At 39.3% G+C, this 27,854-nt stretch overlaps 1 protein-coding gene across 1 annotated transcript in view; it reads right to left on the reverse strand.

Moving 5' to 3' along the window:
- Positions 1–27,854, reverse strand: part of pla2r1 (phospholipase A2 receptor 1) — a 155,619-nt gene that overhangs the window by 11,102 nt on the left and 116,663 nt on the right. Inside the window, exons 23-28 of the mRNA XM_043693844.1 lie at positions 20,815–20,965; positions 18,387–18,625; positions 18,096–18,264; positions 12,469–12,630; positions 7,446–7,568; positions 1,181–1,351 (exon numbers count right to left, since the gene is read on the reverse strand). Coding sequence (XP_043549779.1) covers positions 1,181–1,351; positions 7,446–7,568; positions 12,469–12,630; positions 18,096–18,264; positions 18,387–18,625; positions 20,815–20,965 — 1,015 coding nt within the window. The remainder of the gene's footprint in view (positions 1–1,180; positions 1,352–7,445; positions 7,569–12,468; positions 12,631–18,095; positions 18,265–18,386; positions 18,626–20,814; positions 20,966–27,854) is intronic.

Genomic DNA, 27,854 nt, shown 5'->3' on the forward strand with positions numbered 1-27,854 from the left:
CCTCTTATTTATCTCTCCACCCTTCAGGCACTCTGCCTGTATTCCTGATGAAGGGCTTTTGCCCGAAACATCGATTTTACTGCTCCTCGGATGCTGCCTGAACTGCTGTGCTTTTCCAGCACCACTAATCCAGAATCCACTGCTTTTCATCATTTATGTCAATGATTTGGGTGTGAACATCAGAGATATGATTAGTAAGTTTGCAGATGACTCCAAAATTGGAGATGTAATGGACAGTGAATAAGGTTAACTCAGAGTTCAACGGGATCTTGATCAGATGGGCCAGTGAGCCGTGGAATGGCAGATTGAGTTTAATTGAGATAAATGTGAAGTACGACGTTTGTAAAAGTAAATCATAGCAGAACTTAAACAGTCAATGGGATGGTGCTGTGGAGTGTTGCTGAACAGAGACCTTGGAGTGCAGGTTCATAGTTCCTTGAAAGTGGAGTCGCAGGTAGATAGGATAATGAAGAAGGCGTTTTGGTATGCTTGCCTTTATTGGTCAGTACATTGAGTATAGGAATAGGGAGGTCATGTTACAAGACATTGGTTGGCCACTTTTGGAATACTGTGTGCAATTCTGGTCTCCCTGCTATAGGAAGGATGTTGTGAAACTTGAAAGGGTTCAGAAAATATTTACGAGGTTGTTGCTAGGATTGGAGGATACAGTGCTACAGTGAGAGGCTGGATCTATTTTCCCTGGGGCACGGAGGCTGAAGGGTGACCATACAGAGATTTTAAAAATCATGAGGGGCATGGATAGAGCAAATCGGCAAGGTCTTTTCCCCAGGGTGAGCAAGTCCAGAACTAGAGGGCATGGGTTTAGGGTGAGAGGGGAAAGGACAGAGATGCGTGTATGGAATGAGCTGCCAGAGGAACTGGTGGAGGCTGGTACAATTGCAACATTTAAAAGGCATCTGGATGGATATATAAATAGGAAGGGTTTAGAGGGATCTGGGCCAAATGCTAGCAAATAAGACTAGATTTATTTAGAATATCTGGTCAGCATGGATGAGTTGGATTGAAGTCTATTTCTGTGCTGTGCATCTCTATGACTCTATGAGTCTATATGAAGATGCATGTGGTTACTTAGTAATTTTAAACTACTGTCATATTTATTAATGAGTGGTTCATTAGTTTAAATATCACAAATGGATCCTTGAATATGTTTTCTGCTTACCTGTTTGGCAAACAGCTCCAAGACCCTCACCACAATCAGTCATAAACCATGAACCATCTGAGGATTTCATTGCCGCACATGAACCAACAGTAAAATTATTTGCTTCAGACTCTTCTGAGCCCCAATTTGAGTAAGTTACTGAGGTTCCATCAAACCATTTGAGGGTATTATCTGGAATGTAAAAGAATGAAAATAACTATAATCACGCCCATTCAATGCAATATCTTAGCAAAACTGCATACACAAATGTAGCAGTTTAACACATCAACACTTTCCCACAATCATTCAAATAATCGACAACATTCTGTGATGATTGCTGGTTAGTAAATCTATCAGCAGTGCTCATGATTAATAGGTAGCAGCATTGTTTAATACAAGAAGCTATCTGAAATGCATTTGCTGGTTCCTCTGAGATGAAATACATGGAAGTAATTCACTAAGATTTTGGCAAGTACAGGCATGATTAATGTAATCTAGCTGTCAAAAGAATTATTGTGATTAATGGTTGTTGGGAAATGTTTCTGGGAAAAATACAAAAATTTATATATGTTGCATCTAAAACAATTTTCAAAATTTGAAAAATTTTGATATTTTCAAAATCTGTTTTCCCTTATCAATCAGCATGCAATTGTAATTGGCATTGTGTGACCTAAGAAAATGCCCAAAAGAGGTCTGAAAACCATATATGGAGATGATGTGACACAAATTCCTCTGAAAGTCTGTTCAAGGATGGGAATCTTGTAGCTGTCTATGATCATATTTGTTATAAAGGACAGCAAATAACTGAAAGGGGAAATTGCACAATCATTTTTGTGCAAAAGGATGATTCAGTACTTTGTCTCTGTACTGTTACTGGTTCCCTAAGCATTTTAACTTGGTGGCCACCTTTTGCCAGTTACCTGTAATTTTGCACATTGTTTATTTTTAAATAATTATCCAATAGACAGTTGAATGCCTCAATTGATCCCACCTCTACCACACTTTCAAGCATTTGTTTCAGCTTGCATTTGCTTCTTTTGCACAATACTTTAAAACTGTGCACTGAGATCATGATTCATTTACAATTCGGAATTGTTTCTTCTTGTCCAGACCCGTCATAATTTTGAAAATATCTATCAAATCACCTCTTCACTTTCTCCTCTGCAAGGAAAAACTTTTCTGATCTTTCCTCATAACAGAAGTATCTCATCCCTGGAACCACTCTCATAAACCTAGAATCATAGAATCCCTGCTGATCAGATAGAGGCCATTCAGTCAATCAAGTCTGTACTAACCCTCTAAACAGCAGCCCATCAAGACCCACCCTCCCTTAGCCTTGTAACCCCACGTGTACCACGGCTAATCCACCTAGCCTGCTCATCCCTGGGCACTATGGGACAATTTAGCATGGCCAATCCATTTAACCTGCACATCTTTGGACTGTAAAAGTACAACACAGGCATTCATATCTTTCCTATTCTGTGACAGCCACAACTGTACACAATACTCAGTTGATGCCTTATTACAAGTTCATCATAACCACCTTGTTAAAGTACTCCCTGCCCCAAATAATGAGGCCTCGAATACATTTATATTTTATTAACAACTCTTTTAACATGTCCTGCCATTTAATGCCTTATGTACATATACACATAGGTCTCCCTTCTCACATCCTTCCTAATAATGCCTATTATTTTGTAATATCTCTCTATCTTCTTTGTACCAAAGTTCATCACTTCACTCCTCTTCACATTGAACTTCACTGCCACCTATCTGCCCAACATGTATCTTTTTGAAATTTTACACTGTCCTCCTCACAGTTTACAAAATTTTGACTCATCTGCAAACTTTAAAATTGTCCCCAGTACACCACGATTAAGACAATTTACATATTTCAGGAAAAACAAAGGTCCCAATAAGTTTCCCTGGTGAACTTTATTACAAGGGAGGCATCCTGGGAACCACAAGGGATGAACTCTGATTTCACCAGTTTCCTCATTTCCCCTCCCCCCATCTTGTCTCAGTCAAATCCATCGAATTCAGCACCGCCTTCCTAACCTGCAATCTTCTTCCTGACCTCTCCGCCCCCACCCCAGTCTGACCTATCACCCTCACCTTGACCTCTTTCCACCTATCACATTTCCGACGCCCCTCCCCCAAGTCCCTCCTCCCTACCTTTTATCTTAGCCTGCTGGACAAACTTTCCTCATTCCTGAAGAAGGGCTTATGCCTGAAACGTCGATTCTCCTGTTCCCTGGATGCTGCCTGACCTGCTGCGCTTTTCCAGCAACACATTTTCAGAACTTTATTACAAGCCTTCCTCCTGCCCAAAAAGTATTACTTACCATTGCTTTCCATTTCCAACCTATCAAGCAACTTTTCATTCATATTGCTCCTAACCCTTTTATTCCATTAAACATAACTTCATAATTCTGTTGTGTGGCATTGTGTCAAACACCTTCTGAAAGTCATATACGTATCAGCAGCCCTCCTCTCCTCAACCTTCTCTGTTATCTCTTTTGAAAATTCCAGCTACTTAGTTAACCATACTTTTCCCTTAATGAATCTTGACTCTTCCAAATCAATCCAAATTTTGCAAGTGACTATTAATTCTAACCAAATGCCACCTTCATATCAACATTAAACCCTTCTAGTAATTAATTTTCCTCCTCTATCCCATGGCCTAGGCAGCATCCACCTTGCAGGTAAAGATAAATATAAGTATTCATTTAATACCTCAGCCATGTCCTTGCCTCTATGTGTAAATGGCCCATTCTTGGTTCGTAAGCAACCCAACTTCTCCTACTATTACCTTTTGTTGGTGATGTATTTATAAAGACATTGGGATTTTCTTTTATGTTAGCTGATATCACATGAAAAGCTCTGCTCATCAGGGTATAAAGAACAGTTCTTGGCAGCGGCAGGGCAACTAGTCTTTATAAAGTGAATTTATGGGGGAAGGGCTTTCTGGCTGGCCAGTACATATTGCCCTTGAGAAGGTGTGATGAGCTGCCTTCTTGAACCACTACAAGTCCACCTGCTGTGGATCGACCATTTGGGAGGAAATTCCAGGATTTTGACCCAGCAACATTGCAGGAATGGTAATAAATTTCCAAGTCAGGATGGTGAGTGGCTTGGATGGGACCTTGAATGTGGCGATGTTCCTATGCATCTGTTGCCCTTGTCCTAGTCTGAAGTGGTCATGGGTTTGGACGATGCTGTCTAAGGATCTTTGGTGAATTTCTGCAGTGCATCTTGTGGATAGTACACACTGCTGCAATTGAGTGTCAGTGGTGAAGGAAGTGGATGATTGTGGATATAGTACCAATCAAGCTACTTTGTCCTGGATGGTTTCAAGCTTATGTTGTTGGAGCTGCACTCATTCAGCCATGTGGGAAGTATTCCATCACACTCCTGACTTGTGCCTTGTGGATGGTGGACAGGCTTTGGGCTGTCAGGAGGTGTGTTACTCCCTGCAGTATTCCTAGCCTCTGACCTGCTCTTGGTGCTACTGCATTTATGTGGCGAGTCCAGTTGAGTTTCTGGTTGATGGTAACCCCCTGCGATGTTGATAATGGGAATTCAGTGATGGTAACACCATTGAATGTTAAGCAGCGGTGGTTAGATTGTCTCTTGTTGGTGACATGTCATTGCCTGGCACGAATGTTACTTGTCACTTGTCAGCCCAAGGCTGCAGATTGCCCAGATCTTGATGCATTTGAACACTGACTGCTTCAGTATCTGAGGAGTTGCAAAAGACACTGAACATGATGCAATCATAGGTGAATGTCCCAATTTCTGACCTTATGAGGGAGGGAAAATCATTGATGAAGCAGTTGAAGATGGTTAGGCCTCAGATATTATCCTGAGACATTATTCTGCAGACATGTCCCGGAGCTGAGATGACTGACATCCAAAAACCATGACCATCTTCCAGTGTGTCAGGTTTGACACCAACCAGCAGAGAGTTTGCCCCCCGATACCCATTGATTCCAGTATTGCTCATGCATTTTGATGCCATACTTTGTTGCATGCAGCCTTGATGTCAAGGGCTGTCACTCTCGCCTCATCTCTGGAATTCAGCTCTTTTATCCATATTTGAACCATGGCAGTAATGAGGTCAGAAGCTGTGTGGCCCAGATGGTACCTAAACTGGGTGTCACTGAGCAGGTTACTGCCGAGCAGGTACTGCTTGATAGCACTGTTGATTACACCTTCCCATCACGTTACTGTCTCCAGATACACATGTTATCAGAATGTTTCAGTAAATTGGAAGGGTTAGAAGGATATGGGCCAAGTGCTGGCAAATGGAGCTAGATTAATTTAGAATATCTGGTTGGCATGGACGAGTTGGACCGAAGGGTCTGTTTCTGTGCTGTACATCTCTATGATGATATGATTCTATGTGAATCACTTTAAACTACAGGCTACAGTCTTACCAATAACTCTCATATAATTTATTTAGTTATTAAGCAAAATGGAATAAAATTTAAAAACAAAACAGAAATTACTGGAAAAGCTCAACATGTCTGGCAGCAACTGTGAAGAGAAAGCAGAGTTAATGTTTTGGGTCCAGTGAAACTTTTTTGTAACAGAAGATTCATCAAGTTCTGAAGAAGGGTCATTGGACCTGAAACATTGACTCTGTTTTCTGTCCAAAGATGCTGCCAGACCTGCCGAGTTTTTCAAGTAAATTCTGCTTTTAATTGAGATTTATAGCATTATGAAGTTGAAGGCGTGTACTGTACCTTTAAAAGAGAGTGAAAGCTGAAAGCAGTCACAGAGTGTGCTGGAAAATTGAAAGATGTAATGTTTGGCTGTAACCTCGATACCTCAGTTGTTTTCACAGCAGTTTAAATTTAACCATTGTAAATTAGGTCCCAAGATACTAAAACCCAATTGAATTTTAATTTTACTGTTTTCACAACAATGAACCATGAGACCATCCAATGTTTGGGATATTTAAAAAAAAAGCAGGCATTTTGGATAGTTAGCCAGAAAGAGCACCAACTGTTATTGAAAAATCACCAGACCCTCTGTCAAAGGTACCATTTTCATATGAAAAATCTTTGTAGCAGAAAACTGAAGATCTACAGGGAGATCTACAAACAGAGGAAGATCGACACTGGAGACGACAGCCGCTGTATGGTTTTGAAAACTAAGTTGCTGTAAATTTAATAGGGGCTTTACTGGATCAGTATATTGTTATAGAGTTGGAGGTAGATAACAAATCTTTAAGAGAAAGAAGGCTTAGAGTTGTAAATAGTTGTTGTTTAATGTTAATTTTTAGCATTAAAGAATAAAATTGATATTTTTGTTAAATAGTGGAATTTGGGTATTTCTCGATCACTCATACTTTAACAGATTACGATGTGAAGTGAGCTTTTCTGTGTTTTGATTTAATTAGCAGAGGGGTTTATCACTTTATTGTAACACTAGCTTCTGCAGTTCTTTGCTTTTTGTTTACAGAACAAAATGATTTTGTTTGTCAAGGTTAAGCCTATATTTGCTGAAGATCTCATGTAGCATGCTTCTCTGCTTGGTATCAGTAGCATAGACTGATACCATCAGGAGGGAGTGGGAGCAGTGAATCTACCCAATGCATTCTAGATTGTTCAGGCATATATGAACATAAGACAAGAAGGGGATTATGTACCTCAGTCAAGTTAGTGCTGATCCTTCAATTAAATGACCTTACGAAGAACAACATTTGCGAAATGCTTAGAAAATTGTGGACCAGCAGTGCTTAATTCCCTTCCTAATAATTTAAATGAACTGAAAATCAGGACTTCACTGACCTTCACTACCTGAGAATCTGTACTTGAAGCAACAATTTAGAAATCAAATTATGTGTAGAACAAATGAACGAACTTTTGTTTTACTTGGTAAATATATATTAAATAAATAAAATATTAAGACACCACATGTAAATAATCTTATGTTTTTCGCCGGGAAATCTGTAATAGGCACATTTTATTGACAGATTTAACATCTCATTGCAATAAAACAGATGCTCAAGATCTGAAACAAAAACAGAAGTTGGTGGAGAAACTCAGCAGGTCACTGAACTTGAAAAGTTAACTCTGCTTTCTCTCCACACATGCTGCCAGACCTGCCAAGTTTCTCCACCAATTTCTGACCTCATTGCTCTGAGTAGATCTTAGAATTGAAAATGCAATAAACATTTTTTGATACTTATAATGAAATAGTTATTTTCTTTGACACAAAACATGAAAATACATCATCCTTGACTTTACTTCATTCAGTATTTTTAATCGTTACTTACCAATTATGTCAAATGTGATCCCCAACCAAATCTCATCTACAATGTGGCTATATGTTCTGACTTGTTCAAAAACAAAGTTGTTTTCCTCTTCATCTTTAATATGTAAAATAAAAGACTTTGTAGCTGCAAGAGGTAGAAGTTTATGGAGTAAGTTTCTATGCATTTAAAAAAACATTCAATATGAGTTTCTGTTTGCTCTAGCAAGTTATTTCCTTTAAGAAATGTAATTCTAAATAGGTTTAAGTATTTGTACATTTACTTGGGGGTTGAAAGATTAGAAAATATGAAATTGAGGGACCTGACATTCTTGTGTTCACTGATCATTGCGAGAAAATAGACATGAATAATGAATGGCAGAATGGCAGGCAAAACCACAATTGATGATTCTTTCACACTTAGCACTGCTTTCAATATTCCTATCACTTCAAACAAAAAGTAAAATGTTTGGTGCAGGGGAACTCAGCAGGTCAATTTGTTACACAATATTTCAAATGTCATTAACAGAAACCTAAAGTATTCTTTAATTGTGTAGGTGTATTGAAGGATGAGTGGTTTTATCCAGTCCAAAGATTGAGTTAGGAAGATTAAATGAAAAAAAAAGTTCAAAGTATTGTCACAGAAATGAGAATTAGTAGAAACAGAGGGCTTCTGTTCTTGGTCTTGGCTCAAATGGCACTGGCAGGCAGGAGAGGAAGAAAATCAAGAGAGAAGGCCTGAGAGTTCAAGTTGAATAGGAACTTGCAGAGAGCTTAGCACAGCAGGGTCAGCCTTTGAGCTTGGTGAAGAAATAGAGCATACAGGTTGATCAAATTCAGTCAAACAAATCTGACGATTGGTTCCTCTGGTTCACACAGGCCTTCAATGCCAAACAAGCTTCTGCAAATTTCTTCACCAGAAACACTAAATTTTACTGCTATCCTCAAAACTTGGTTATAACGAAGCAAAAGGGAAATGCCATGGATGAAAAAGCAGAGGTAATTCTGGGAAAGTGGTCCCTGAATTAAAGACTGCTTCAAAGTAGCTTTGGAATATAGAGAATCGAGAGGGAAATCATGACATATACAAACTACTGGAGGGTACTGGTAGTCCTGCCAAATGATCTTAGAGATGTGGATCAACAGGAGGATTTAGGAGTAAGATGAGGAGTGTTAGCTTTGCTGAATGAGGATTCATGGTGTAGGAGCATTACTGGGAGGAGTGAAAGATATGGTTCTGGCTTTTAGGGGAGGAGTGCAAGTTCAAACTTCCAGAAAAACTCAAAAAAATGTTGGCGATTTGGAGATAAGAGGTGGAGATCTGGTAATAATAGGGAAGGGATGCAGGAAAACAAAGACATGCAAACTCATTGTCTGCATTTCTGCACCAGCCTTGCCACAACAGTGTTTCCCAGAAAAGCAAGTTGTAAATTATTTGGTAATCTGATTTTCATAGAATTAACTTGAGAGTTGACTTTATGCTTTTTAAAAATGAATCGCGGTTATACTTAATTAGCTGTCATTTTGAAAACCTGAAAGTTGAGCTACGCTGAGAAAATATTGACGTGGGGTCCATGATCAGCTCCTGATTCTTGATCCTACTGGCTTCCTGCATCCACTGCCACTTGTCTTTGATGAACAATCCGATGTTTTGAGAATTTTTATTGCTAACCAGAATAGTTACTTAAATTTGAGAGCTTTAGATGTTCTAAGCATATCTAAGATAGGTTTACTCAGCCTTGTATTTTGATTACTGTTGCTATTCTTTGAGAGGGATAACAGGATATGCATGAGAACATGCTGATTGTCCATGTGTGTTTCAGAACCCTACTGATTATGTCTATAGTGTGATTAGTTTGCAGGCCATGACGATTTGTATGAGCATTTTCTGTCCATACTGGTGTGTGATACTTTGCAACTGAGGAAATATGGTGGATGACTTTAGGGTACACTACCCAGCTAATGATTTGGAGATGCTGGTGTTGAACTGGGGTGCACAAAGTTAAAACTCACACAACACCAGGTTATAGTCCAACAGGTTTAATTAGAAGTACTCGTCAGGTGGTTGGAGCGCTCTGAAAGCTAGTGCTTCTAATTAAATCTTTTGGACTATAACCTGGTGTGGTGTGATTTTTAACTTTGTGTACCTAGATAATAGCAGTCAATTTGTGAATTAAAGTGATCCTAGTCTTCCTCTTGAAGTTAATGCTGTGTGACTATAATTCAGAACCATTTCAAGGTTATTTGCAAAGTCCTCTTGCCAGGATCACAGAATGGAGTACTTAAGTGCTTCTTTTTATACTGGCATTTCAAATTAAATGCAGAAAGAAAAACACATTGTTTGATTATTTGTACGAAGTTGCCACATCTTTCAATCGATTTGGAGTATTTTTAACTGTTTTTTAAGTGTCTATGCCATTTCAACAAGAATCCTTATTGAATAGCTATCACATGGTCAGCCACACTATTCAAACTTCCAGCAGCTGGGTCAGTTGGATGCCTCTGGTGACAAGTAAATTGAGCCAGTATAGTCAAGGTTTCGTGATTAGCTTTATGAGATTAACAAAGAATGTGTTAGATGAGTATGTCTACTTGCAGACACTATGTAGATGCATACATGGAACCTGCTCTGCCATTCAATAAGATCATATCTGATCTGATTATAATCTGCAATCCACATTCCAGCCTCCCCTAAACTTTTCACCTTTGCTTAACAAGAATCCATGTATCACTGCCTTAAAAATATTCAGACTCTGCTTTCACTACCCTTTCCAAAGACTCATAGCTCTCAGTGAAAACAGTGTCATCTCTATTTTAAAATGGGCGACCTTCTGATTTTTAAACAGTGACCCCGAGTTCCAGGTTCTCCTTTAAGAGGAAACATCTTCACCACATCTACCATGTCAAGATCCCTCAAGATTTTATGTTTCATTAAAGTCACCTTTTCTAAACTCCAGTGGATGCAAGCCTAGCCTGTTCAACCTTTTCTCATAAGACAACCATGCCCCTACCATTCTCCCACTCCAGGAATTATTCTAGTAAACCTTCTCTGAATTGTCTCCAATGCATTTACATTCTTCCTTAAATAAACTGACCAATACTGTACACAGTACTTCAGACGCAACCTCATCAATGCCCTGTAGAAATAAAGCATAATGTCACTACTTTTGTATTCAATTCTCTCACAATCAATAATAACAATTTTTAGCTCGCTTACTTACTACTCGCTGTACCTGCATACTGATCTTTTGCAATTTGTACACGGGAACATCCAGATCCCACTACATCTGAGTTCTACACTTTCTCACCATTTAGAAAAATCTTTTTGATTTTTCCTGCCAAAATACATAAATCACATTTTTCTACAATATACTCCACTTGCACACTCACTTAGCCTGTCTATCATTTTTGCAGCAGCTGTACATCATCTTCACCACTTACTTTCCTAACAAACCTTGTGTTGTCAGCAAATTTGGCAACCATACCTTCTGTCTCTTCATCTGAGTCAATTACAGTCTCAGCACTGATCCCTGAGGCACACCACTTGTTACATCTTGCCAACCTGTAGAAGATCCATTTATGCTTACTATCTGTTTGCTGTTAACCGGCAAATATTCCATCCATGCCAATATAGTAACTCTACATCATGAGTTCTTACTTTCTGCAATAACCTTTGATGTGGCAATACCTTCTGGGAGACTAAACACAGTACATCCACCAGGTTCCTCCTTCATCCACTGGGCCTGTTATTTCCTCAAAGAACTCCAATAGAACACTCAAACATGACTTTTCTTTCACAAAAACAATGTTGACTCTACCTGATTATTTTAAACTTATCTGAGTGCCCTGGTTTCAGTAAAGTTGCAGATTCCCAGAGGAGCATAGGGCTGCTCTGTCATTCAAGAGAGATGACTGATGGTGAGTTCAACCTGAGGGTCACCGTGTCTCTGGTGAAGAGTGAGGTTGAGAAGGTGAGACCTTCATACTGAGTTGGATTATCAGCCATGATCATGTTTAATGGCAGAGCAGGCTCAAAGGTCTGGATGACCTTTCCTTGTTCCAATTTTCTATGTTTCTATGAGCCACATCTTAACTCTTTGAAAGCTTTGCTTGCCTGTTTAGCCAAAATCATGATTTAAAAAAAAACAGCTAATATCCTATATTTAACTGTTCACCTCATTTCTTGATAAAGCCCTGTTTAATCCAGAAAGTGTCCAAACAATTCAATATCTTCTAGTTTTTCACATGGTGCATAAACATAAATATGTTGAACCAACGCAAGCAATTCAGCCACATTGCAAACTGAATGCCCAAGGTAGATTCAGTCAGGGATGATTAAAACAAATATATAAGCTTGATTATGATGGATGAATGGATGCTTGTTGGAGAATGAATGTATTAAATAAATAGCTTTTATTTTTAGATCACTGACACAAAGGAACTCATTAAGCTAATGATAGGATCTTTAACATTATACTACCTGAGCATGGAAACATCTAAAAAATGAGCAGGTGAAAGAGCAGATTGACTGATAATATTATTTGGATAAATAACATACAGCAGAAAAAGTGCATCATAAGTGCATTCATAATTTAGAATTGTTGGAACGATTCGAGCACTTGTGAATTTATTATCACTTTGACAGTACTGTAAAACGTATCACGTAAACTAGCAGGAGCCCTTTTGATACAATGACAATGTCCCTACTTCTGGCTCAGAAACTTTAGGTTTGAGTCTCAAGCCAGGACTTATTGGTTTTTGTGTAACATGGCCAAACAGACTGATTGTCAACCTGGAAACCCTTCCAACATACCAGGCAGTCATGGTAGGAAAGTCTCCTTATCATCCATACTGCAGAGGGCAATATCAAATCGCTGTCAGTCCATGGCCTATAGCCTACATCAATTTAATAAAATTCCAGGGGCCAACCATCAGAAGCAAGGGTAGGAGATACATAAGCTGCAGTTCGGGATGAGCCCACATTTCAACTAACGTGCATAGTACATTTGATTTTATGCTAGATTTTTCATGGTGGAATGTCTTCTTACCCAAGTTTCCGCAAACCTCTTTAGCTTTTTCCATTGTTAAGCTTGAAGAATTGTATAAAGCCAAGTCAAAGAGATAACAATTGCCTCGGAATGGAATCCAAGGTAATTCTTTCGTTGCATTTGGGCACTTCACTTTGTAAGCTGGGGAACTTGAGGTTGCAGCTGTAAACAGTAGATAATTAGAAATACTTAATGAACCAACTTCTCTTCCACACCAGGGAGCTGTTATTAATCCAGCCCAATTAAAGTCAATGAAAAATAGGAGTCTTACATGAGGTTTTTTGTGTTTAATGTTGAATCCCCAGCTTCCACCACGTTTACAGGTGCCTGTTATTGAGCAACAAATCTCCTCTTAATATAGAAACTCATTTCTAAATTTGTATAGATTGCAATTTGAGAATATAAGTGAGTGAATTGTGGCCCACATGATTCAACCACTTTCCCTAGGACTCTGCTTCAAAAGGATAAGTTGGGTTTTCAGTCTGCGGGGTGATTGATGGGGCAAGCGTCACGGAGGGTAGTGGAACAGGGCAGGAGTGTTCTACTGCCTTGGGCTATCCCCCTTATTTTGCTTTGGTTTTCAATATTGTGCCACTCCCAAATCATTTAGCACCACTGCTCACAGGTATTATTTAATTAAAGCATAGGCCTTAAAATGGCCTCAGGCTTTCTTAAAAAAAAACTCTTCTTGTAATGGGCATAGCTGGCAAGGGCAGCTTTTACTGCTGATCTGTAATTTCCCTTGAGGAGATTAGGGTTAGAGTTGGTTAGGCAAGTGTTGAGTGCATCTTTGAAACAGTGCAGTCCATTGGGGCAGGTACACTCTCACAGAGCAGTTCGGAAGAGAATGCCAGCATCTTAACCCAGCTACACTGGAACAACAGTGATACAGTTCTAAATTGAGATAGTATATGGTTTGAAGGGAAGTTCACAGGTGGTAGTATTTTCAGGCATCTTCTTCTCTTTGTCCTTCTAGGTGGTATTGGAAGCTGCTGTCAGGAAAGCCTTTGGGGGTAATAGATAGAATGTACCAGTGCCATTATACACTGGGCTTGGAATAAGTGAATATTTGGGTTGGTAGATGGATTGAAGGCTGCTTTGTTCTCGAAAGTGTCAAGTTCTTGAGTGTTGTTGGAGCTGCACTCATCCAAGCAAGATGGGAGTATTCCATCACACACCTGTTCCAGCGTAATCACCAAAGAAATGGACCAAAGGCAAGGAAGTTCCCTGCTTTGCAGGCAGAGACTTCAAGATGCTGGTGGATGGGGTGATGGAGAATGCTTCCTACTGACTGGCAAAGGAAGCCCTGTTCCAGGTTAAAAAACAATGTGCAGCAGTGCAGGAAGGAGGTCAATTATCTTCTGCACTCTGCAAGGGTAAGTGTCACCTTTCTCTCTGTTACCTTACATTTGCAAGACTACTATTTACTCAAGCTCTACCACTAAAATATGCCTCTCACCAAGGCTCATGAACTACAACTCTCACTGCTGCATGGCACATGTCCACACAATTGTTCTCACCCACCTCATCTTCCCTTACCAATAACTGTTTTTTCAGCTTCCTTTTCACTCGCTGGGATCAGCCAACCACACTAATTGTTCTCCCATCATATTAATCCCTCATTTCTCAATTACAGGGAAATATCTCCCAACTAGCCCAGAAAGCAAAGGCTGGCTGGTAGGTTGGCTGAAGAAGAGTGTGACTACTAATGTGTCGACAAAGACCTTAATGGGCAACTGACCCATTAAGCTTCACTGTGCTCTCAATTGCCCACTCTGGATCTGCACAAGCTTTTACACCATTAATTCCTCATCCCCTCTTATGTAGGCACCAGCAGCACCCAGTGAATTGCCTCCAAGAAGAGACCCTCAGATTAGACTTGAAAGCACATCATTGCTGTATCCCCACAGCTAATAAGGAAACAACACCCCAGGTTCTGACACTCTGAGAACTCAGAGCCAGCATGGGACATTCTCAAATGTAGGGTGAGCAGCCAGACGTCATAGCACTGATTGGTACGAATGATATAGGTAGGAAGAGTGATAAATGCAAAGGGAGTTCAGAGAGTTAGGTAGTATTGAATAGCAGGACCTCTAGGATTTTCATCTGTGGATTACTCCTTGTGCCACATGCCAGTGAGGCCAGGAGTTGGAAGATAATACAGTTAAATACTTGACTGAAAAGCTGGTGTAGGAGGGAGGGCTTCAGATTCATGGATCATTGGGATGTCTTTCAGGGCAGGTGGGACTTATACAAGGACAGGTTGCACCTACACTGGAGGGGAATCAATACCCTGGCATGGAATGAGTGAGTGAGTGCGTGTACGCGCGCGCGCCAGGGGAATGCCACAACAGTAGGTCAGCAAGTGCAATGACTGAATAGTTACAGACTAAGGCCAGGAAGTTTAAGAGAAAGAACGGACAGGAAGTGGTTACTGATCACAGCAGGACAGGCAGTATGAAAGATATTTGTATGAACGTGAGGCGTACGACAGGTAAAGTTGATGAACTTAAGAGTTGAGAGTGTGTTGCTGGCAAAGCACAGCAGGTCAGATAGCATCTGACGAGCAGGTGAATCAACGTTTCAGGCATGAGCCTTGCATCAGGAAATGAAGCGCTTCCTGATAAAGGGCTTATGCCCAAAACGTCGATTCTCCTGCCCCTCAGATGCTGCCTGACCTGCTGTGCTTTTTCAGCACCACACTCGTAACTCTGATCTCCACATCTGCGGTCCTGACTTTTTCCAAGATGAACTTCGAGCTTGGATTAATACAGAGGAAGTGGAGAATGCAGATATATTTGCAACATTTAAAAGATTTTCATATAAGTACATTAATAAGAAAGATTTGAAGGATATGGGCTAAATGCAGTAATGTGGGACTAGTTTAATTTGGGAACATGGTCAGCATGGACTAATTGGACCAAAATATCTGTTTCCATGCTGTATGACTCTATGATTCTATATGAGGCAGTTAAGGAAATTACTGGGGGCTTGCATAAAATCCTTGCATCCCCTCAAGCTTGGAGCGCCGAAGGGCCTGTTCTTGGGCTGTAAATTTTCTTTGTTCTTTAGTCACAGGAGAGGTCTCAGAGGACTGGAGAAGAGCCAAAGTTGTTCCTGGTTTAAGAACAGCAACTGAGTTAATCTGTTAAATTACAGGCCAGTGAGCCCTATGTCAGTGGTAGGGAAATTAATTGGAGAAGATTCCTGGGGGCAAGATTTGCTCACATGTGGAAAATATGGACTTATTAGCAACAGACAGCTTGGCTTTGTGTGGGTGAGGCTGTGTCTCTCAAACTTGATTGAAGTTTTTGAGGCTGTGACAAAGATGATTGATATTGTCTACATGGACATTAGCAAGGCCTTTGAAAAAGTTTCTCCTGGCAGTCTGGTACAGAAGGTAGAGTCACCTGGGATCCACAGTGAGCTAGTAAGACGGATACAAAACTGGCTTAAACATGGAAGACAGAGCATAGTGGTGGAAGGGTGTTTTTCTGATCGGAGATGTGTGACAGGTAGTGTTCTGGAGGAGTCAATTTGTTGTTTGTAACATATGTAAATGATTTGGAGGAGAGTGTAGGTAGTTTGATAAATAAGTTTCAGGATGACATAAAGATTGGGGAGGTGTGGATAGAGAGGAGGATTTCCAGAGGACGCATTAGGATACAGATAGGCTTGAGACTTGGGTAGAGAATTGACAGATGGAGATGAATCTGGACAAATGCAAGGTCTAATGTAGGAGAGAAGTATACAGTAATTTGCAGAACCCTTAGAATCATTAACATACAGAGGGATCTCTCATACAAGTTCATAGTTCCTTGAAAGTGGCAACACAAGTGGATAAGGTAGTCGGAAAGTGTGGCACTAGAAAAGCATAGCAGGTCAGGCAGCATCTGGGGAGCAGAGGAATTAATGTTTCGGGCATAAGCCCTTCACCAGGAGTGGATAAGGTGGACAAGAAAGCATATGGCATGCATGTCTTCACTGATCGGGCACAGTGTGAAAATTGGCAAGTCATGTTGTACATTTGGGATACTGCATACAGTTCTGGTCACCACACTACCAAAAGGATGCGGAGGATTTGGGAATGGTTCAGAAATGGTTTACCAGAATGCTGCTTGGTTTGGGAACGTATTAGTTGCAAGGAGAGACTGGACAAACTTGGTTTGTTTTCACTTGAAGTTCTGAGGCTGAGGAAAGACCTGATAAAAGTTTACTAAATTATGAGGAGCATAGATAGAATGGATAGTCAATGTCTTTTCTCCAGGTTGGAAAAGTCAACTATGAGCAGACATAGGTTTAAGATAAAAGGGGGCAGTTTAAAGGAGATGTGAGAGACAAGCTTTTTAAAACAGAGGGTGGTAAGTGCTTGGTAAAAGGAGACATAATAGCAATGTATAAGAGGCATCTTGATGGATACACGAATAGGTAGGGAATAAAGGGATACAGACCATGTTGAGGTAGAAGGTTTTTAAGTTAAGAAAAGTGTCATCTAATAGTGCCAGGTTGGTGGACTAAAGGGCCTGCTCCTGTACTGTACTGTTTTTTGTTCTGTTCTTTGACTGCCAGAGACTGGGCACCTGCTCAGCCGCCAGAAGGTGATCCCAGGGGATTGGCACAGTGTCTCAGTGGTTAGCACTGCTGCCTCACAGGACCAGGGACCTGGGTTCGATTCCTGCCTCGGGTGATTGTCTGTGTGGAGTTTCTACTCCTGCACTGTACTGTTTTTTGTTCTGTTCTTTGACTGCCAGAGACTGGGCACCTGCTCAGCCGCCAGAAGGTGATCCCAGGGGGGGTGGCACAGTGTCTCAGTGGTTAGCACTGCTGCCTCACAGCACCAGGGACCTGGGTTCGATTCCTCCCTCGGGTGATTGTCTGTGTGGAGTTTGCACATTCTCCCTGTGTCTGCGTGGGTTTCCTCCAGGTGCTCCAGTTTCCACCCAAAATCCAAAGATGTGCAGGTCAGGTGAATTGGCCATGCTAAATTGCCTATGGTGTTAGGTGCATTAGTCAAGGTAGGGGAATGGGTCTGGGCGGGTTACTTTTCAGAGGGTTGGTGTGGACTTGTTAGGCCAAAGGGCCTGTTTCCATATTGTAGGGAATCTAATCTAAAAATCCATCCTAGATAGTCTTACCCATTAATGATGGTCAAGATGCACTGTAAAGCTCTGGAACAGCAGACAGGTTTGTCAGAGGCAGTCAATAACTGGACTGAAGGATGGAGGAGTCCACCAACATTATCTGTACTGTGCTGGCTCTTTTTCATATACCTCACCCCCAGCTCCTGAACTCCAACTGACTTCATAATACTGAACTCATGAGCAAGGACTATTATAGCACATCCAGCAAAGGAGCATACCCTGTCCAACACTAACTTCTAGATGTCTCAGATTATATATATTTTTATTCACTTGTGGGATGTGGACATCACTAGCTGGGTCAGCATTTATTGCTCATCCCTCAAAGCCCTTGAGAAGGTGGAGGTGAGCTGCCTTCTCGAACTGCTGCTCTTACAGAAGTTGGAATTGCTTTTTGACTGAGTTTCTTATGGTGCTGACAGCCTCACTACTATCATCTTCACAAAATTTAAGTCTTGCAATTGAATGGTTTTGAACCTGAATTCTTACTTTGTAAAACTTGGCAGAAAGCTCCTGGCAGTTGAGTTTCACAGTTAGTGGTCTTCCAGTAGCCATTTGTATCCATGTACCCACAATCATGAGATGAGTGAACATCCTCCTCTGCCCAATGACTGAATATATTGCCACTACCATCTGACCAAATAAAGCTTTTTCCATCCTGCGAACAATAACAAGTATGAATGACAAGAACATTAGTATAACACCACGCATCTCCTCACTTTCGAAACACATTACTCAATAAAGTTTAAGTTATTAACAGTAATAAGGTTATGGACATACATCTGGGCTAGACAGTCCTATCCAATGCGGGTGTGACAGCCTATTCACAACGACTGTGAGAAACGCTTGGTGGTATTGATCAGTGATGCTGACCAGTTCAGTACCTCTTTGTCGGCATTCAGTTAATGCTTCATACCATGTTACGTTCTTCTTAATCAGTTTGTATGTGTAGTTTCCATATGCAAAAGTATCAAGTATTGGATAGACAGATGATGCATTGATATGATGGACAGGTTTATCTACAGAGAAAACAAACAAACTTGCGTAACTTAGAAATGTGATTCTGGATGAGTAAAGGTTTGCATTAGAACAATAGTTAGAAAAACATTCTGCATAACTGGTACTGATGTTATTAAACATTATTGCATCAGTAGATATCTGACAGCATTAATGGAGCTCTCCTATAGTATAATACAATAGGACATGGAAAGGACTGTTACTGACTCCTGCCTTTGAATCACCAAGTTCAAACTTCAAGTCATTCCAGGTCCTGAACACAAAAGTAAAGGCCCACACTCCAGTATTATACCAAGAGATTCTTGTACTGTCGAAGGTGCCATTTTTGATTAAAAGAGGTTCCATCCACCTGGTTAGGTGGATGTAAAATATTCCATGGCACTTCTCTAAAACAGCAGGGGATTTAGTTTTGGGATCCTATCCAATATCTGTTTTTCAATAAATATCAAACAAAACAGATCATCTGGTCATTATCATATTTTAACTTGAGAGATTTTGCTGTGTGTAGTTTGGTATTATGTTTGTCAAAACTACTACTTCGGCTGTGAAATGTTTTGAGATGTTTGGCAATGGAAGGTACATATGCAGACCTTTTCAAAACAAATTTCCCAAAGCATAAAAAAGCCAAAGAACAAGCCTCTATCTAAGAACTTTCTGGACTCCCCCAGTATCAGAACTTCGAAGTGGATTCCAGAAAGGAAAAATGTTATAAAATGAACACTGGCAGTGCTTAATAAGGTCACAGATGACAGATAACAAATACTTTTTTTAAAAAAAGCTATTAAAATTGTGCGTGCACTCATCCAATCATCCTGAATGTGGCAAAGGCTGCATCAAAAAGGAACTTTCATTGAGACATGCTGAATTCACTCCTAACTCCAGAAGTCTTTTATGCTCAGAAACTCCTACAGGTGACAATCCTCCCCAACAGTGAAGACATTCTTAAGAACTTCAAAACTCTTAAGTTATATGCAAGTAATGGCACCATTCCTCACTGGGCACAGATCAACTTTGTGATTATGATATACTTATATGATTTGATTATTCAATATTTTATGTATTTCAGTAAAGACTGAGATGGATCAATAAAATGTTCACTCTCTTGGAAAAATCTAGATTGCTAGATCAGGAAAACTCCACTTGTGACTGGTCTATTTAAAACAAGACACCTGGATGGATTTTATTTTCTAGTTGTCCACTTCCCCTCAGTTTTATGTTTAGCTATCCAAAAAGGTGCTTGTATTTGTATAGTGCCTTTCAAAACCTCTTACCCCTCCAGAAGTATTTTACAGGAAAAATGCATTAAAAGTGTATTATTTTTCTTAATATGAGAAATATTGCAACCAATTGCGCATGACATACATTTCACACAATGCAATAAAGACCAGATAATGTATTTAACTTTATTACATTTTTAAAAATGACTAAACTTGATGGATCAACTATTATTAAAAGCATCAGAAGAACTCCCCTGCTCTACCTCAGAATAGCAGAATGTTTTTTTTATATGCAGCATAGAAATTAGATGGGGCCACAGTTCATTTGAAGGCTAGCACCACTGACACTGCAGCACACCCCCAGTACCCACTCGAGCGTCTGCCTATATAATATATTCCAAATCTCTGGCACTGAACCTGAAAGCCCCACATTCTGTGTCAAAGGTAAGATTTCAATGAGACACATGTCAAAACTGTCTCAATGTTTCTTCTGATTTGGATTTTATTTGCTTCTTTTTTTTTGTTTTGCAACTGCCTCAGGACAGTACTTCCAGATCATTTTCTTTTTGTATTTCTGAATGCAATTATAAAATAATTAATTAACTTGGTATCACTTTTAAAAAAAAAACTGGCTTGGAATCATTTCAATAAAAACATATAGTTTTTATCATGAAATCTAGACATGTTGAGAGTGAGCTGTGAAAGTATCTATGAATCACAGAACAGACTGCCAGTTTCTTCTGTAAAAGATTGGTTTCACATATTTATTAGTAGAGGAATAATTATAAGTCATAGAATTAGACTTTAGACAATAGTTCATCATAGTTATGGCTGTATGTTTAACTTGACCTTTGTCAGGACTTGAATTTTCAAATACTGAAATTAAGGCTGACATTTACTATGTGCCTCAAGGCTAAATTTGCACTCTTTTATTTATTAAAATGTAACTGTGATGAATCTCTGAAGAACTTTACCTGGATACTTTTGACAAACAAAACCATAATAGTTCGTATTGCAAGTTCTTGTGTACCACCTTCCTGTGGAATGATAAGCATGACTATTGGACAATAAAGCACACCTTTTTGATTCCTCTTGTAAGATAGGGCTATTAAGATGTTCTGAAGTCTACAAAAAAATTACAAAAAAGTTAACTGTTATAATTAGCTAAGTTTCAGACATATTTTATGTAAACATCCATCAGGAAATATTCAAAAATAAAGCAATCCAATGATCTTATCCTTATGCTATTTGTTTTGAAGTTACCCTGTAATAACCAAAGGTCTTCGCAACTGTTCAACGCTCTTTCAAATTGGATTTTGGAGATCAAAGATTGCCACTTATAGCTCTGCTGGAAAAAACAGCAATAGACTAAGTACCAGTTGACCTTTGCTTTTGTACTGGGTGTCAAAAATCAGGTGGAACACATTGTTTACAAATGCTGGATGGATGGTTTGTCTTTTGGCCCATGCAAAAGTCACTGGAGATAATAAAACAGCCCTTGAAAGCTCTTTTTCAGGTTGCCTCAAAAATTATAACTCTTGTCCAGTTGGCCGTCTTTTCAGTGAATCTAATATTAGTTTACTGCTGGTCTACTTGTATCAGGGCTCAAGCCGAGTGGGTCTCATTTCTACTGGTAACCAAATCTGTATGAAGAGCTCATTTCATCAAGTTTGTTGGGATGTACAGTGGCTGTTGCCAAGAAAATTTTTTCGAAGGGCTAACTTTCAGATGCATGCCTATTCCATCCACATACATCCATGCAGGACATTTATACATTTGAATTAGGAACAGAAGTAGTCTATTCAGCCCCTTGGGCCTGCTCTGCTATTCAAAAAGATCACAGCTGATCTACTTGTGTTTTAATTTCCTCATGTCCATCTGTCCCCATAATCTTTGATTACCTTACCTAACCAAAAGATCTACCTTCACCTTAAAAAAAATTAAATGCTCTCACCTCTACTACCTTCTTAATCAGCCAGTTCCGAAGTCTCAGGAAACAATTTCTTTACAACTGTACCTTTAAAGGATGACCCCTAATTTTTAAACTGTGTCCTCTAGTTTTGGATTCACAAGAGGAAACATTATTTCTACATCCACTGTGCCAATATTGTTCAGGATTGCATTTATTTTGATCAAGTCACCTCTCTCTCTCTTCTAAATTACAATGAAAACAAGCCCATTAAATAAAGAGATAAAACTGCACATGGCACATTTATCTTCAATCCCTCTTGAGGCAAAGTATAGCATTCCATTTGCCATCTTAATCATGTGTTGCACCTGAATAATAATATTTTTTGATTTGTACAGTGGAACTGCAGAATTCTGCAGTCATTCCCATTTAGGGACTGTTCTGCCTTTTTATTCTTGCTACAAAATGAACAATTTCACATTTTCCCATATTATACTCCACCTGCCAGATTTTGCACAATTATTCAAATTATCTATAAAAGTCTGTATCCTCACCAAAGCCTCTTCACAACATACATCCTTTCCACCTTTGTGTCAGCTGCACATTTAGGCATCAAACTTTTGCTCCCATTATCTACTCATTGATACAGTTTGTAAAATATTGAGGCCACACCACAAACTTTTGAAGGATGCCACTCCTCATGTTCTACCCATCTGAAAAAAGTCTCATTTATGCATACTCTGGGTTTTCTGCCATTCAGCCAACCTTCTATCCATGCTAGTCTGTTACCCCTACTTCTATTTTGTGTAATAAACTTTGACTTGGCACCTTGTCAAGTGCCTTCTGAAAACCTAAGTGCAGTATATCCACATGTTTTCCTTTATCCACAGTGAACACGACTCTTCACAGAGCTCCAATAAGTTGGTTAACATGATTTTCCTTTCATAGAACCATGCTGACTCTTCCTAATTACTTTGTGCTTTTCCAAGTGATAGTTTTCCAAGTTTTCTTTTCCACCAATAATCTCAATAATCAGTTCTAAAACCTTCCCCATGACAGAGATCTCAAACTAACAGGCTACAATTTCCTATTTTTTGCCTCTCTTCCTTCTTGACATGAGAATTTAGATTTACTACTTCACAAATTGATGGAACATTTTTAGCATTTGGCAAATTTTGAAAGTTTAACAGCCATGCATCAATTACCGCTTTAGCTACCTTTTATAAGACCCTAAGCTGAAGTCCATCAGGACCCAGAGACTTGTCTGTTTGAAGCTTCATTAGTACCACTTCACTGGCAATTTAATTTCACCAAATCCCTCTCTTCATTTCACTTCTCGCTTTGTAATAATTGTTGGAATGTTTTTTATACCCTCTACAGTGAAGACAGAATTAAGTATTTGCTATTTTCATCCATCATTAGATTATCTACTACAAACTTCCCATTCTCTCTCTGTCCAAATGATCAATACTCACTTTATTCACTCTTATCTAGCTTAGCCCCACCCATAGAAACTCTTGCTATCCATTTTTACATTTCGAGCTAGCTTCCTGTCATATTGATTATTTTCTCCTGATTATATCTTAAGTCATTCTCTGTGGTTCTGTATATTCTGACCAATTATCTGACCTGCTAGTCATTGTTATGCAATTGTATTTTTCCCTCAGTTTGATACTGTCCTTTAACTTCTTTATTTAACTGTGGATAGTGGATTCTTCCAGAGGAGTTTTCTTCATAGTAGCAATGTACTTATTCTGAGTATTCTGAACCATGTCCTTAAATATCTGCCGCTGATTCACTATTTATCTATCTTGTAGCCTGGTTAACTTCATTATTATTCTACTAATTACAGCCTAGGTTCGGAGTCTTATATCATCCCTATCTGGTATTTACAGGAATAAACCTCAGCTAATTCACAATTCCATTTACTTGAAAAGATGGCAATCTATAATGGCAAGTTGAATTGAAGATGCATTTTATGAAAGGAGACATGGTCACTAAAAGGTTGAAATTTTTGCCATTGTCACTGACAAGTGGGAGAGGTGAATTGAATTACTTATATGACTATTTTGTGTGTAACTGAACTGGTTTTTAATTGCGTTTTTAATTTACTTTTACTTTTTAAAAATCGGTTGTGTTTTTCCAAAATCCAATTTGTGATGTCTAATTTAAAGATGACCCACAGTAAATTCCTTAGAGTTAAAATAAATAACAAACAAACAATTTCAAATTACAGTACAAAAGCATAATAATATTTCTGTAATTTGGGTGGGTAATTTCAAAATCATTTTTCTTTATTTCATAAAATGTTGCTTGCTCTCATTAAAATATCTTCAGATATATTCCAGTGCTCTAAGTATTCATGATGTAATGTCCAGAAAGTGGGGAAAAATAAGTAAACCACATTTTTCTTTAAATACAGATTATCTTGTTGATATTTTTGTTAAATGGACATTTTGTTGGAGTAACAACATGGCTACACCTGATCATATGATGCAAGTTGACTACAATGTTTGGTAAGTTAGGATCAGGAGTAATCAGTGCATACAAGCTTACATTATCATCCTGGTATGTCATACTCCTTACATTGCATAACTATCCAGCCAAACCAACACATATGAAACAGGTGAAGAGTTCTGATGAAGAGTAACCAGATTTGAAATTACGTCTCTGCTTTCTTTCCACAGGTACTGCCTGACCTGAATTTCTCAACGATTTCTGTTTTCAAACCAGAGACAAGATGTCTACACCATCAAATTCAGATCAAAAGAAACCACTGAAACGCAAAAAGACCTTACAATTAGCTGTTACAGAACAAACTGATTTTTGGTGAAGAATATCAAAAACATTTCATTAACTGAAATAAAACAAAGAACTCTGGGTGCTGGAAATCTGAAACAAAACCAGAAATAGCTGGAGGAACTCAGCAGGTCTGGCTGCATCTGTTGAAAGAAAACAGAGTCAATGTTTTGAGTCCAGTTACCCTTCTTCAAAAGGCTTTATCAATTTAAGTTGCTCAACACAAAATCCTATTTGCATGACAGATACCATTGGGTTTTGAACAGCTTTAATTATACAACTGTAAATTACTTCATCAGTCTACTTGTAACACCAGAACAGAACATCATAAGCAGTTTAAAACAGCTAACAGCTGCTTCAGATCTCATTCTTTCTCAAATTCTGATTTCTGGAAATAATCCTATACTTCTGCCTGCAAAGTAAACAAATTACGAATGAAAGAAAGATCTTGAAATTTTCCACCCAAATTACAGAAATGTTGTTATGCTTCTGTCCTGTAATTTGAAATTGTTAGTTCATTATTATTCTACTAATTGCAGCTGAGGATCAGCTGCTCATTTCATGCCAATCTGATGGGTTATGGGAATAAACCCCTGCTACTAATACAGTTCCACTTACTTGAGAAGATGGTAATCTGTAATGAGGAACAGGAGATATTAAGTGAACAAACCAAATGACTAAAAATACTAAATGCAGCCATACACAAGTAAGTTATTTCCAAATGAAATACAAATAAACTCTTCCTAACAGAAGATTCTTAGCCTTGATAGTATAAAAGTTAAATAGCCAATTCTTTTCATTGATATGTAGGAAAATTAAACATTTAAATGTTAAATAGCAGCCTCTGCATATTATGGTACATTAATAATAGTAGTTCAGCTCAAGATATCACTGTTACTAACATCACAACGACACTGAAGATGCAGCGCTTTGAAAGCTAGTGCTTCCAAATAAACCTGTTGGACTATAACCTGGTGTTGTGTGATTTTTTTTTTTTAACATTGTTATTCAAAAATCAATTACTGAAAATATAACGATTATTAATCTGATTAAATGATCAAACCCATTATACGACAGCCACATCAGTTTATGCAAATATACAGTTACATATCCTATCACATACATATTCACCATATACACACCCACATATAATAAATATTACATAAATATACACCACATACATAATGTTTTCAACTGCCTCTCCACCACTCGCTTCAAATTAAAACTCTTTAAAATGGACCTTACTGACAAAGGTTTTGAATAAAGGGAGGATACTCTGTTGCTCTGTAAACAATCTCATGGAAGTTCTGTGATCACCAAATTGCCCTTTAAGAGAAAAAAACCCACCATGAAGACTATTTTCACAATCCCTGCAGGTTGTGTTACAATATGTAATCTTGCGGTTTTTTTTAGATGTTTTGACAAGGGGAATTGGGTAAGTGGGATGACTGAATGATAAACTTCTTAGTTCTCCCAGGAATTATCTTCCAGCCCATAAATGCATTCAGATAAGCCTGGTAAGGATGACTGGTGCTGAGTAAGAAAGTGTGAATGAAAATTGCTTGAGAAAAGAATTGAAAAAAAAATCAGTCCTGAGATATGGAAGTTGCTGGCTCTGCCAGCATTTATTGACCTTCCAAATTGCCTTAGAGAAGGTGATGGTGAGGTGCTTTCTTGAACTGCTGCTGACTTTGGGTTTAGGGACACCTTCAGTGCTATCAGGGAGGAATTTTCAGGATTTTGAGCCAACAACCGTAATGCAAAAATGATACGGTTCTAAGTCAAGATGGCATGAGACTTGAAGGGGAACTTGCAGGAGGTTGTGCTCCTATGTATCTACTGTCCTAATCCTTTTAGGTGGTCAAAGTCATAGGTTGAAAAGTTCGTGTCAAAAAGCTGAGGTGAGTTCCTGCAGTGCATCATGTAGATGGTATGCACTACTACATCAGAGGTAAAGGAGATGAATGCTGATGGTGGCGAAATGGTACAAATCATGTGGGCTGCTTTGCCCTGAATTGTGTTGAACTTCTCAAATACTGTTGAAGTTAAACCCACTTAGGCAAATGATGAGAATTTCAACATGCTCTTGACTTGTGTAGACAGTGGACAGGCACTGAAGAGACAGCTGTTAAGTTACTTGCCGTTAAATTCCTAGCCTCTGGACTGCTCTTATAGCTACAGTATTTACATAGCTGGTGCAGTTCAGTTTTAGTCAATAGTAGTGCACAGAATGTTGACAGTGGGGGATTCAGTGAAGTTAATGCTGTTGAATTCAATGGATAATGGTTAATTTTCTTTTCTTGAATATGGTCATTGCTTAGCACTTGTAATGTAAAAATGTCTTGTTAACTCTTAACACAAGCCTGAATGCTGTCCAAGACTTGATAGTTATGTACCATCCCTATTTCTGATGTTATGATGGAGGGAAAGTCATTGACATGCCAGCTAAAGATGGTTGGGCCTAAGACACTATCCTGAGGCACTTCTACGAGATGCCTTGTGGCTGAGATGATTGGCCTCCAACAACCACAACTTTCTTTTCTCTGTGCTATGGATAACTCAATGAAGATTTGACCCCCAATAACCATTGACTTGAACAAAAACAGAAATAGCTGGAGAAACTCAACAAGTCTAGAAGCACCTGTGGAGAAAAAGCATATTTAGCATTTTAGGTTGACCCTTCTTCAGAACTGATAATAGCTAGAAAATGTTGGTATATATGCTGAAGACATGGGATGGGGTGGGGGTGAGGATAAAATAGTAACCAATAGGTGTAGATGGAGCCCAGAGGGAGAGAAAGACAATTAAGCAGACAAAAGGGATAGATAATAGTAAGCCAGCGAGAAAGAAGAACAGATAATGTGGACCATAACGAGGTGAAAAGAGGGGGTTGGCTATGCTGACATTTCCGCCACCTCCAAAATGACCCCACCACCAGGGATATATTTCCCTCCCCAACCATTTCCGCCTTTTGCAAAGACTGTTCCCTCCGTGACTACCTGGTCAGGTCCACGCCCCCCAACAACCCACCCTTCCATCCTGGCACCTTCCCCTGCCACTGCAGGAATTGTAAAACCTGCGCCCACACCTCCTCCCTCACCTCCATCCAAAGCCCTAAAGGAGCCTTCCACATCCATCAAAGTTTTACCTGCACATCCACTAATATCATTTATTGTATCCGTTGCTCCTGATGCGGTCTCCTCCACATTGGGGAGACTGGACGCCTCCTAGCAGAGTGATTTAGGGAACATCTCCTGGACACCCGCACCAATCAACCCCACCGCCCTGTGGCCCAACATTTCAACT

This window comes from Chiloscyllium plagiosum, chromosome 7, assembly GCF_004010195.1.
Source record: "Chiloscyllium plagiosum isolate BGI_BamShark_2017 chromosome 7, ASM401019v2, whole genome shotgun sequence".
In the NCBI taxonomy this organism is placed as follows: Eukaryota; Metazoa; Chordata; class Chondrichthyes; order Orectolobiformes; family Hemiscylliidae; genus Chiloscyllium; species Chiloscyllium plagiosum.